This window comes from Semicossyphus pulcher, unplaced genomic scaffold (assembly GCF_022749685.1).
Source record: "Semicossyphus pulcher isolate SPU_LCO1_2020_fin unplaced genomic scaffold, fSemPul1.0.p SCAF_8, whole genome shotgun sequence".
Lineage (NCBI taxonomy): Eukaryota > Metazoa > Chordata > Actinopteri > Labriformes > Labridae > Semicossyphus > Semicossyphus pulcher.
In genome coordinates this window covers 13,067,508-13,081,190 of record NW_027211759.1, presented here as the reverse complement: position 1 = coordinate 13,081,190, position 13,683 = coordinate 13,067,508, and the positions used below count along the sequence as shown (strand labels likewise).

Below are 13,683 nucleotides of genomic sequence, written 5' to 3'. Positions count from 1 at the left end.
CTCCCAAAGTGTATTTTAAATTTTAATTATCAACTTAAAGCTCCTGTGAGGAGTTTTTTGCTGGTTATGAAACTGACTGAAATTAATTCTGATGTCTCTATATGAGCTACAAAAGCAAACCAGACCATCAGCGACAAGATTGATTATTTCTATATTGTTATTTTTAATACCTGGGGGGGGGGTAGGTGTCAGAAGAAGCAATTAACTGCACGCTGCCTTTGTTTACATTTTCCAGGGCAAACATTTAAAGTGAGTGACACATGTGACTGTTAAAGAAAGCAGGATGAGATTTGTTGTTAAAAACCACCACTTAAGCACGTACAGGAGAAAATCAGTAAAGAGATCAGAGGTACGGCTTTGTCCACAGGGGGCGCCAAACGCACACAAACTGAAAGTTCCTCACAGGAGCTTTAATTATTTTAGTAAATTTTAGTGTTTTCTTACACACCTGTTGTCTTTTAATTGTCTTATCTTTTTGTTAAAGTCCCCCTTTCAGTGATTTAAACAACCTTTTAGCCATCTCTCATCTTATTCTTTTAACGCTTTGTTGTCTGTCTTTTAATTGCTTCTGTAAAGCCATGTTAAACGCATGTTAAAAGCCCATTCATTTGAGCCGGTCTTAATCCTTTCCTTGTGTATTTGATGATCGTATTTCTTGTTTGTTATTGTTTTATCTTTATTGGATCTGTAACTCGTATGCTGTCTTGGCCAGGTCTCCCTCGGAGAAGAGATTTTATCTCAAGGGACTTCCTGGTTAAATAAAGGTTAAATTAAAAAAAAGTAAAGGACTCGATATCATTGTAAAAGAGGGTTGTCCCTTAATGATATCTCGAGTATAAATAAAGGTTGATTGATTGATTATCACATCCTGCTTTGACAGTTTAAGTGCTTCACTGAAAATGTTTAGATTAAAATATAAGCGTGTTATTATGCCGCAGCGTGTAGTCTTGTTGTATGTCAGGTGCGTTAAAGCCATGAACATTCAAAAAGAAACTTTTAAAGAGACTGCGTGTAAAACATTTGGGTCAACGAGCTAAAAGTCTAATTATCATGTTACTTTTTTGTCCCCTCACACTCAGCTTTTTAACAGTAAAGTAAACTGTTCCAATATTGACTCATGTTTGAGTGTTGTGTGACCATGCTGCGCGTGTCGGTGGTTGCAGTAGCTCCATCGCTGTTGAGGAAGACGTACGACTGAGCTGTAGATTTTACTTCTAATAATTTACCTTTATTTTAATAAATTACAGAATCACAGTGGGGAGTTTTTGAATTCTCTTTCATGCCTTTGAGCAATGTCTTACAAAATAAAAGTTTAATAGGTTTCGCTGAAGGAAGAGGAAAAAGGAAGAAAAGGAGAGCCAGTCCTAATTTGTCAGACTATAATTACTGGTGAGCAGGCGTTAGGCCGCGAGGGACGAAGGTGGCCAACAACATGAACATTCTCCTCTTGTTGAGCCCCGTTGGCGTCCTCACTTGTCCTCCGTCCAGCACACAAAGTCCCGGCTTAATGAAGCTCTCCCGGTGTGCTGAGGCTTGAATCCCCTGAAGCGGCAGTATGGGGGAGCCAACCTCGTGGCCTAATGACAACCTGCTTCAAGGAGCTTGAAAGAGCTCTCAAGAAGAGGGGAAAGCCAGTTGAAATGTAATCATTAAAATCACCCCACATGAAAATGAGTCAGACCCATCTCTCTCACAGCCAGCTGCCTTATCTGATATTTCTGACGCCGGGCTATTCTCTTTATCTGAGACCTTTGATGTATCTGCTGCTGCTGCTGCCGCTCCCTGATCCTGACGCTTAGAAACACCTTGGTTCAATTTGTCTCGCAGCCCAACAAGAAAACACAATGGAGGTTTCATTGGAAATGACATCTTTTATTGACGAGTGCCAGAGAGCATTTAAATATTAATTTCATAAAAAATGTATACAGTGGTCTGTGTACATGGTCTATTTTAATTCTGTGGCACATCACTCATTCCACTCTTGTGAGTGGAAATGGGGCAGTTGTGCCACTGGAGGCAGTGATTGACTCCTCCTTTTGTTTAAACAGATCACTTCATGTCCACTCAAATAGAACAATATCATCCATTAGAGGAACGTGTTTACACAACCTCTCACGGAATGAGTTTGTTTGTATGAACGCACTCACACTAAGTTTGGTGTCATAATGTTAATGGATTTTACTCGTCTTTGCGTGTGAGTGATAATATGCAGATCAGGGTTGTTTTGTACAATTATGGTTTGTGTTTTTTGGGGGGTTTTTTGCAGTCTGTTCAAGCGGCAGGTTTGGGAGGGCCTGCGCTGAGATCTGCCTCTGCACCAACAACGGCACCTGCAACCCCATCGACGGCTCCTGCCAGTGCTTCCCCGGCTGGATCGGAGAGGATTGCTCTCATGGTACGGCCTCTCCTCTCCTTCGCTGTGTCTTTAATGTCCTTATTCTCTCACATTTCCCCCCTCTCATTGACTGTCTCCACTCCTGATTTCTCCCTAATGTTTACCTTCATACACATTCATCATTTTCACGGCCCTACACATTCCAATCCTCACCCTCACCCTCAGCGTATGTAAAGCAGATAGCTTGCTAAAATGATTGTTGTAATACATTATGCTCTTTGAGTTAGAGCTCTGTAGGCCTAAGATCATTAGTAGAGCTTTGAGACGTCCTGCTACGGGAAATTGATGTGTGGTAGTTTTTATTGCATTAACTACCTGAAGTAAAATAACTTATGATTAGATGGATGTTACATTAGCAGAGCTTTACTTTGGTTATTCAGCCTGACACATCTCTCTGATCATCATATTCCTAATTATAGCCTTTGCAGCTTGATCACTCTGGATTTTCTGCAAGACTCTGCGTTTAGTTACCGTGGGATCTGTCTATGACTGGGGGATATTATTCCTCCATCATGTGTGTTTTGTGCTGCATGTATGCATGCCTAACATACATTATGTGTGTGTGACGATGAGCTTGACTGTGTCTCTGGCGTCTGCAGCCTGTCCCTCTGGGCACTGGGGCCCTGATTGTCTCAACTCGTGTAACTGTCACAACGGAGCCCAGTGCAGTGCCTACGATGGGGAGTGCAGGTGCAGCCCCGGCTGGACTGGACTCTACTGCACGCAGCGTGAGTGTCTCCCGTCCAGTTAGTAGACACACAGTGACCTCTACTGGCAGACCAGCAGAACTGCAGCACATGATAGGAACAAAGACTTTTTATTTTTTTTAAAACAACTGGATGATATTAGATTTTCATTCACGGTTTTTTTTTTGTACAGAGCAAAATCCAAATAACACTAATGGTCACTTCATTAATTTGCTTATTATACATTCCAGTCATTCACGCAGGGATAGTGCAGTTCATCAACATCAGTCCACCAATTTGAATTCCATTATCCATCACCCCGAGGGGTTTATTCAGTCCTTTTTGTGTGTCGTGCTCTTTTGCATGAAAATAGCATTTGTTTTAGCAGCTTTGCCCCTTTTTCTCACATAGATTCTAACTTTGTCCTGTGCACTCTTCAGTATTTCCACCTCTATGTGTTTTTATCACCATAACCAGATTTTCTGCTGAAGCAGGAAATGTTTCATTTCCATCCACTCACATTGTCCCTTATTGAGTATGCTGCAGAGACATTGAATGGTATTGATTTTCCTGTTCCCCTGCAATATAACCTTGACTCTTTATGTTGCCCACCTCCCCCTCTCTGTCTTCCCCCCACCTCCTTACATTTTATACATCTCTGTCCCAGGCTGTCCTTCAGGGTTCTACGGCAGGGACTGCTCTGAAGTCTGCCGCTGCCAAAACGGTGCAGACTGTGACCACATCAACGGCCAGTGTGCCTGTCGAACGGGCTTCATTGGGACGAGCTGCGAGCAGAGTTGAGTAGGAACAGCACATTTTAGCTCTGAGCAAAATGATCCTGTGGATGAGTGTGTGTATAAACGTGTGTGTGTGTGTGTTCTATAAACACTTTGGCTCCCACTCTCTAAGTGCTTTAATTTTGATGGATGTAGTAATGCAGCTCTCTCCCATGCAGAGTGTCCTGCGGGTACATTTGGATATGGATGCCAACAGCTGTGTGAGTGCCTGAACAATGCTACCTGTGACTATGTGACGGGAACATGCTACTGCAGCCCCGGGTACAAAGGCATCCGCTGTGATCAAGGTGAGAGGTGATCGGGATGATCGAAGCTCTCCTCTGTATCATCACTCCGACGCAGATGTATGCACAGTGTTAACACAGCCCATGTTCGGTCTTTTCCCTGTAGCAGCTTTGATGATGGAGGAGCTGAACCCGTACACAAAGATTAGCCCGGCGCGAGGCTCAGAGCGACAGTCCGCGGGAGCCGTCATGGGCATCATCTTTCTGCTCCTCATCATCATGGCCATGCTGAGTCTGTTTGTGTGGTACCGGCAGAGGCAGAGGGACAAAGGCCACGAGATCCAGCCCAGTGTGTCCTACACACAGGCCATGCACATCACCAACACCGACTATTCCCTGTCTGGTGAGATATATAAAAGACTATTCAAAATATGTGCTCGCCTATTGGTACTTTGAATCAAGTAGACCAAAATATTAACAAACTTAGGAGCTTATTTAAACTTGTTGTTTGAACCCTCAGAGTGTGGCAGCACTGTCGCCATGAGGACGAGTGCTGCGGAGGTCAATCAGAGCGCGGGCGGCAGCGGCAGCAGCAGCGGTCAGTGCTTCTCCAACCCGAGCTACCACACTGTGGCCCAGTGTAACGTGGTCTCGACCATCTCCAGCAACCTGGACGGCACTCTGACCCTCAAGGTACGGCCGCTCTCCAAGTGTGTTTTTAGATACAGACACAATCAACAGTCTGAGAGCAACAACAAACTGTGCTCTTCCTTTCACAGTCGAGCACCCTGAAAAACAGAAACGGCTCAGAGTGGAGAGCCTACTGCAACCTCAATGATATAGGTCAGTATTCCTCTCTCTCGCCACAACACATACACCCTTTTTATTTGTACTGCAGTATTATAGGTTCAAGGGCAGGGAAGCATGTGTCGGCAGGTCAAACCTCATATAGGCATGATCCCTGACACAAGGCTCCCCGCCGTGAATGAAGATGAACCCGAGGTTTCTTGTTAAACATAACCTTTGCTCTGATGGTGATCAGATATGCGGCTGGGACAGAGGAAGCAGCCGTGCAGAGGTGAGAGAGGTCACTGTGGGCTCATTAGTCCTCTTTCACTTCCCCGTGTGGCACATTACTATATGATGGCTAACATTAGGTCGGATACTCTCCACGCTCAGGCTGTGAAGTATAGGAAATGAAGCCTGACAGAAAAATACTTAATAACAGCTTAAATATTTGGTTCAAATACACGTCTTTTAGAATTTATAAGCAGTACAAAACATTTAATACATGATTTATTTGAAATTTTACATCAATTTATAACACATTTTAATAGAGTTTTAAGCAGATGTTAAAGTTTCTTGCATTTGTCCACAACTATAACTCCTCCTTTCGGCACTCAATAATGAATGAATGAATAGTTAGACATAAATTGTGTAATGCAAAATATGTCTTTAAAGGAGAATTTAGGGCTTCTGCTGTCTATAAATCACCACTTGAAGCTGCTGTGAGGAGTTTTCTGCTGGTTATGAAACAGACTGAAATAAATTTTGATGTCTCTATATGAGCTACAAAAGCGACAAGATTGATTATTTCTATATAGTTATTTTTAATGCCTGAAGCCGCTGGCAGGGGAGTAGGTGTCAGACGAAACGATTAACTGCACGCTGCCCTTGTTTACATTTTTCAGGGCAAAAATTTAAAGTGAGTGAATCATATGACTGTTCATGAAAGCAGGGTGAGACTTTTGTTAAACACCACCACTTAAGCACGTACAGGACAAAATCAGCAAAGAGATAAGAGGCTCCGTCTACAGGGGGCGCCTAAATCAACACAAACTGAAAGTTCCTCACAGGAGCTTTAAAATGTCCATATCTGCTTATTACTACATTTTAGTGTGTTATAAACTCAATGTTCATATTGTGTTTTTACTTGCTTAATAAGGGATATTTACTTCATAGTATATTGTGCAAACTGAATGAGACTGTTTAATACTGTATTGCTAGTCTGCAAACTCTGCAGTGCATTTATAACAGGCTCATAAGTGCTCGTCAAGTGAGCAAAAAATATAAACATGTATGATTCACTCTGTCATGCCTGACTTAAAGTCGGATAAACATATCTGCACATTTTGCCAATATCCAATATACTGTTATTCTCCAAGTTTTTTTTCCACCTAATTGCATCAAACATCAAGTCTCCCCTGTGGTGGAATTGATATCATGCCTACTCTTATTGCGGTGGCCCACTGGCAGATGCAGAAATAACACAGTGCTTTTTAAAATGTTCACATTCACTGAGCAATATAAGAAAAGTGCTTAAACTTAGGTTATGTACAAAATGCCAGATTTATTTGTATGTAACATTTTCTTTCAAATAAAACTGTAACATTCATACCACTTAGACAGGCTTGGATGAAGCTCTCCCTGAGACAATCCTGACAAGAGCCACAACTAGGGCAAATTTTACATATCAACATTGCTGTCCGTTTCTTTGAAAAACTGCCATACCGCAGACATCTTGCACCCTTCTTCACGCTTGAAGAGAAGAGAGTTAATGTCAGCTGACAAATTACATATCTGTCGATGCCGATATGTCAATTTCAATCCATTATCTGACAATACCGATAATGTGCCGATAATATGCATCCCTAATTAAAACACAAAGATCAGGGGCGCTGGATTAGCTCAGCTGTTACATCTCATGTCCTGTATACAGAGGTCACTGTCCTCAATGTGGCGGCCTGGATTCGACTCCCACCCTCTGCCTTTTGCCGCGTGTCCTCCCCACTCTCTCTTGTTTCAACCACTATCCACTGTCCTCTCTCTCTCTCTCAATAAAGGCATAAAAATATAATCTCAGTACACGACGATCAATCTAACAGACCTCTCCAAAAAGAGTCTTGGGCGTCCATCTTTATTCACTTTTGTCAGAGATTGATGGCGACTTTAAACCCCTTGTCTTCTCTTCATCATGTGCTGTTGTCTGGCAAATCTACCACTCTGACTATGATGCTGATGATTTGAGCTTAGAGGCCTCAGGGTGAAACGTACAGTAGCTCCTCACTTTTACATTCCACATATTCTTCTTCAGAAATACTCTCATCGTTGTTCTTTAATGAGATATTTCCTTTCACTTGCGGAGGATTCATGTGAGATGTTTGACTTTGATGATTTGACATGTGTTGCAGATGTTCAACAGGGGGAGACACAGACACAGAGAGGCTCCAGTAAAGGTAAATAATTAATGGTGTAATTAAACAGTGCTACTGTGTGTGTGTGTGTGTGTGTGTGTGTGTGTGTGTGTGTGTGTGTGTGTGTGTTCTCAGCTTCACCAGCATCGATATTACAAAATCCTTTTATGCTCAACAACCCATGTATCAATTCCCCCTCTTGGTTTCTCTTCCCCTGGGAGAGTGCTATTTCAGTGACCTAAAAATCCCGTCTCCTTATATTCTCCATGATTTATGTGAAAACTCTCCACACTTTGGACGAGATCATGGTGGGCTGAGGTTTTTGTTCCAAACGGTAATTGCTCTCTGTGGCTTGGTGCCCGATACGTCATTTTGTCTCGCACACTGTGCAGTCGCTGGTGAATGTGAGGGACCCAGGGGTGCGAAGAGTGGTCTGAAGGAGCTCTGCTGCGGTCTCTAATGAGCCCTCTTATCAGACTGATGAGACTGTTATGGATGAGATGAGCCTTCCACTCTCTCCCCTTTGTACTCAGATTACTATATACCTCCATTAGTCACCTGTCGAAGACGAAAGAAGTACAACTTCCTCAGAATCGCAACCAATTTCCTTACAATTCACCTGGCCACACTCTGATGTCTGTTTAAATCTAAGATAGTCAGTTACAGTGTAATCATTCTAGCTGCGTCCTTGTCTCGTGGCTTCTGCAGACTACATCAAAGGAACCATGTGCAGCAACAGCTCCTGCTCCCTGAACAGTGAGAATCCATACGCCACCATTAGAGACCCTCCAGGGCTGGCCTGCAAGCACACGGAAAGCAGCTACGTGGAGATGAAGTCCCCCTCCCATCGTGAAGTGCCCTTTGGAGGCACCGCCACCCTCTTGGGCAGCGCGAGCAGGAATGTCTATGATGTCGGTGAGTGTGTTGTTGTTCGGGTGTGTGGAGCTCTGCGGGGTCCTGCAGCTTATGCCCTCTCTGGTCATGTCCCCCCGGTGTGAGCCGGTGCAGACTTTGAAAGCATGATAAGAGGAAATGAGAGCTTCCTCGCTGTTGCATGCACCTTTTTTCCTTTTACTTTCCACCTCAGTGTGTCTCACCTCTCTCTCCTACTTTTCCCCGTCCTTCTTCCCCAACTCTCACAGAGCCAACAGTGAGCGTCCTGCAGGGACCCAATGGAATGGCCACCGGCTTCTCCCAGAGCCCCTATGACCTTCCCCGCAGCAGCCACATCCCCAGTCACTACGACATACTTCCCATGCGTCACAGCCCCACACACACACCGCCGCCACCCCCAGAGAGCCCCAGCTCCCTCCTCTAGAGGGGCACACACACCCACCGCCTGCCTGGCTCTGACAGCGTGCCAGCATCCGGGCGACGTTCAGCCAACGTTTCAGCAACGGCCCTCCCTCTGTCTCCGTGTGTGTTCGATTTAGATACTGAGATGTCGAGATGGAGGGAAAGCCTCGGCTCTTTGGCTCCCTTACTCGCACCCTTTCTGTGGCCCTGATGGAGGGAGGGGGGAGGAAAGAGTGTCCCACACACCAGCGACCATTCACCCATTTTATTTTCTTATAAAACTGATCGCTCAAACGGCTGCCCGGCCGCTTTATGGACCTCCTGAAGTGGAACACAGTGATTCCAAGCAGCGCTGAGGGCGGCGTACAGGGGTTGGCTGGACGGATTATTTACAGGGAGAGAGCTATCATCACGCTCATTTTTAGCCCGTGATATAGGTTTACTGTTCAAGGGCGGCCAAGTGTTTATAATGTCCCCTAAACAGAAGTGATTTTCTCCGCAGGGAGGACGGTATAGCAGCCTCGATTATTTCACAACAGGTGAGGCTTTACTACAAACAGACATCAGAGCGTTTGAATCGCCGCTGTGTGCAGCAGCTGGCGATGATCTTCTGCTCTGAAGCGACAGACAGTTCACGCAAATATTAGAAAACTTTATATTCTAAGTATTAAATGTGAAAAGAGTGAAGTCTGATGAAGCATGGACACATTTTCAAGTATCATAAAGGTCCTAATTCATTGTTATCCAGTACTGATCACACACAGTAAGCACTAAGGTGATCCCTGTGTGGCTTCCTGTAAGTGTCAGTGTAAAGGAAGCCGGTGTTTCACGCTCACATGCAGTATAAGTCTTCAGATTTCCCCCCACACTGATGAAGTGATCAGATCTTGTGTTTGTTTTCTATGTGAAAGCTTTTTTTCCTTGCAGATGTCTTAGTTTACATTTTTTAAGTATTGGGTGTTAAGAAAGGATTGCTTTGACCTTTTATGTTTGGTATTTATGAAGCTAATTTATTTATTTATTTATTTATATGAGTGATGGTGAATTTTCTATCAATGTGACACTAGAATAAAAAAAAGATAAGCATGATCAGATAATGGATACCCACCGATGTAGATAACACACACTTTATCTTCTTGTGAGATGATCAGTGTCATTCTGTGAACCGTTTTTGAAGTTATTTCAAATGTTCTTTCTCGCTCTCGCTGTCAGGTTGTAAATTAAAAACAAGGTTTCATCTGACCAGACCCACAAATACCCTGTGCAGCATTTACAAAGGTCACTCTGTGTAAAAAGTCCAACTCTAATCTATTTTATGTTTGTATCAGGCTAACTTATTTCTATATAAAATTAAATTAATTCATTCACTGTGTGAATTCCATTTCACCCTCTGTAGAAGCAATAACATGTTGACAATCGATGCCCAGACAGCGTCTCATTAGTGCTGGACATTACGCCATCTTTGACCAGTGTGGTGACAGTGGATCATATTCTATGTGACTGTTTTTCCTCTGAGTAAGGTTTTTCCCAGTTGCTGTCATATCAACGCTGCTTGTTGTTTTGGTAAATAAGTTTCAAATTAAAAGCCTATTCTGCCATCAGAAACACGTCTCAGTCACTTCTCATGTCGAGTGTTAGAGGGGAAACCTTTCACAACACGGTGCACAGTGTCCTCTTTAACAGATATGTTACTTAAGTCTGTTCCTGGGTTACACTGCTTACAGTCTCCGACCTGCTTCTGCCTGCATTACAAAGTCACCAAATGTCTGTGGTGGATCAAAATAATGGCTGCTTAATTTGGTAAACATATTCTATCTTCATGAATAGGGATGTGAAAATGCTCATGTTCAACAGGCTCTAAGCTATTCTTTAGATTAGAGACAACATTTTAATATGAATTATAAGATGATGAATAAAAATAGTATGCATTCCTTCATAGTTTAGATTTCTATGTAGTCATATATAAAGTAGTTGAAATGATTTCCAACTTGACTGTAACATGAATGAGCTGCTTGTATATTATATAGTACATGAATATATTATAGGGGGCATATTAAGTTAATTTTGCTGATTCATTTGAACACATGATGTGTACTTAAAGTTCTGTGTTTCTGCACTGTTAAATTTTGCTTGCTGATGTTGCATCTGTAGGTAATTCGTTCTGACTGTTTGCATAACTTATAAAGACATTTAAAGGGTTACTCCGGTATCTTCAAACCTGGGATCTATTTTTATGAATGTTGGAGTCTAAATGAAGGTTTCCTGAGCTCCACAGATGATGGACATGCCGCCCGGCTGACAGCCCAGACCTGCGCGATGCCCCGCTGAAAGGAAATGCAGCCAGGAAGTCAAGAAGCTAATGGACTAAATACAAACAGGTACTTCAGAGAGAGCTAGAATAAAAAAAAGAGAAGCATGAAAAGACGGGGTCACATTACAGAGAGATCAGCACTTAGGAGAGATTTCTATTTTGCAGTTTGTTGAATATCCTCTCAACGCACAGACAAGTGATTTCCCTCAGCTCAGAGGGGGCAGAGGTACAGACGGCATCAAAACAGACAGGACAAATTAAAGGTCGATTTGAGAATGGGCCAGATAGTTCAAGTTCAAACTGTGTGAAAATCAAATGTCTCCAAGCATGACATCCTACTTGAAAGGGCTGAAACCACTGTGTTCAAAATCAAGTATGATAACTGCTACTGGAGAGCTGCTGCTCCTTCTTTGGCTGACTGATTGTAATAGAAGAAGGATTTCTTGAGCCTTCACTTGCTGGACAGCCGTTCTGAATCAGTGTGGAATAGCTTTCAATGCTAGTTTCCATTTAAACTGTAATTGTAAACTTGTATTCCCTCCACAGCTGAAAGTATGATTTTCACTGACACATCTGTGCACACCTGTACTCAATCATCTCAGCCGCTCCAGCTGTGAGAGAAGTCGTTTGTTTCCCTTTCTTTCTCATTTTAGGTATAAAACACCTTCCTTCTGTTCCTCTGCCAACTTTAGTCTGATAAATTATATACTTCACTTACTCAGAGTTTGTTGCATATTTTCACTTAATTCACTATTTACAAACTGCATTTTAGTAAAACAAAATGTTGCAAATGGTCAATGGACTGTATTTATATAGCGCTTTTCTAGTCATGCAACTACTCAAAGGGCTTGTACACTACATGTCACATTCACCCTTCCACACACTGTTGGCGGAGGCATTCACACACCGTTGGCTGTGCCACCAGGTGCAATTTGGGGTTCAGTATCTTGCCCAAGGGAGCTGGGGATCGAACCACCGACCTTCTGAATGAAAGACGACTGATTCTGGGAAGCTGTCTGGTGTAAAAACTACAACACAATTTGCAAATCTTCCCAGTTGAAAAATACCTAATTCAACCCATAACCTATTACTAAATAAAACATATTATTTTCCCAGCACATTTCATTAAGTTACCTCAATATGCTTTATTTTTGAAATGCATAAGTTACATGTACAGAAGAATATAATGAATAAAATACAAGTTAAAGCACGAACAAGAAGACAGCATGCAGAAACACCCCTCAAGCAAAGACGGCAAACCCTGCATCCACTGTATTGACATAACCTAGCTTAGGGAATAGTGTGAATCTGCACACTACAGATCAATAACCTCATTCTACTTGTAATTGAAGCACACGAAACATTGCACAGAACTTGATGTTTTGTATTCCCAAACAGCTTGGTAAGACTGCAGTGAAATTAGTACTTGCACATATTCATGTCTACTAAAGCAACAGATGATATCAAATTGCAGTGACCGACATGACCAAAAATAGCACACATTTCTAAGGTGCAACACATTGAAAGAAATAACCCGTACGACGTATTCATTGGAAGTATGACTGTCTCTGCTGATTATTAATATGTTAAATAATGCTGAGGCGAGCTGTGGGGACTTCCACCTTATAATGCAGGCCTCAGGCATAATCCTCTCTGCTGCACTCAGCCTGTCAGCGGCATCTTTCAGCCCAAGCTGTTTTCCACCAAAGCTGCCACCGGGAAAAGGCTCTACCTCTAAATGCTCTGACAGAGTTGCACCTTGGATTTATTCTCACGAGGCTGCACCTGGATGCTGACCACACTGCTGCTGGATAACCTGTCACTTCCAATTCGGTTTGACATCCGGGCCGGGGAGGGAGGTTTATGTGGGGTGAGGGAAAATTGAGTGAACATAAAACAATTTTATAATACCTGGCAAATGACTGAGCACCTGTGTTTAACTCGGTACTGTCACAATGTATCAAGACTTCAATCAATGCTCTGTAACAGTGCTTTTATTTAAACGTTTACCATTTGACTGCTCTGCTGTGGGTAAGCTGAGCTCAGCTGCAGCTCTTTATTGTGGTCACGTCCTGCTTCAGGAAACTGTGAGGATCCATCAGACCAGAGCCTGGATCTTTACTTAGCCATTCTTAATGCATAATCAGTATTCATCCCAGACAGGCTGATCATTTTCACCTCCTCTGTGTCTACAGCTGCTCCAGAATTCAGATCAAAATGTACATTGACACACATTACCCTACACAAATAAGCTGTTTTACAAAGTACGCCTGGAACATGTATCACATGGATAAAATACTTACTTAAATCAGTGTGATAAGAGAGTTCAGGAGGAATCTGTGTTACTAGACTGCTTATTTCATTCACTTCACATTCACATTCACATTATTCACTTACCCTGCACTGCTCAAAACTGAATTATTCCGGCAGACTTTTAATTATCTTTTTTCATTAGCTGAAGCAGAAGAAAACGGGAAAAGATGTTGCAATGAACGCCGCTGTAACTCCCATTCACCACCAGGGGGCAGACATGGTGACCGCGTGTCTGAGAGAGGCTCAAGTTATGTCACTTTTGGCGAGTTACGGTAGGTTTCCTTGCTTTAGGGGACCTCCCTATTTCTAAGACTGAAATAGATAAAATGATTGATATAAAGCAATGGAAATTGCAACTGGAGTGTGACGTATTGTTGACTTAAGTGAAGTGAATAGGTTCCATGGTGTAATGGTTAGCACTCTGGACTCTGAATCCAGCGATCCGAATTCAAATCTCGGTGGGACCT

The 13,683-nt window shown here is 42.8% G+C and overlaps 1 protein-coding gene and 1 non-coding gene across 2 annotated transcripts in view; both read left to right on the top strand.

The window, feature by feature from the left end:
* megf11 (multiple EGF-like-domains 11) overlaps positions 1 to 8,632 on the top strand; it is a 56,370-nt gene extending 47,738 nt beyond the window's left edge. The window contains exons 14-23 of the mRNA XM_069685994.1: positions 2,267 to 2,395; positions 2,995 to 3,123; positions 3,749 to 3,877; positions 4,037 to 4,165; positions 4,269 to 4,505; positions 4,623 to 4,795; positions 4,882 to 4,945; positions 7,294 to 7,338; positions 8,005 to 8,211; positions 8,439 to 8,632. Coding sequence (XP_069542095.1) covers positions 2,267 to 2,395; positions 2,995 to 3,123; positions 3,749 to 3,877; positions 4,037 to 4,165; positions 4,269 to 4,505; positions 4,623 to 4,795; positions 4,882 to 4,945; positions 7,294 to 7,338; positions 8,005 to 8,211; positions 8,439 to 8,614 — 1,418 coding nt within the window. The 3' untranslated portion in view covers positions 8,615 to 8,632. The remainder of the gene's footprint in view (positions 1 to 2,266; positions 2,396 to 2,994; positions 3,124 to 3,748; positions 3,878 to 4,036; positions 4,166 to 4,268; positions 4,506 to 4,622; positions 4,796 to 4,881; positions 4,946 to 7,293; positions 7,339 to 8,004; positions 8,212 to 8,438) is intronic.
* Positions 8,633 to 13,611: 4,979 nt separating this feature from the next.
* On the top strand, positions 13,612 to 13,683 carry trnaq-cug (transfer RNA glutamine (anticodon CUG)). Its single transcript has one exon. It is a non-coding gene; the product is annotated as a tRNA-Gln (tRNA).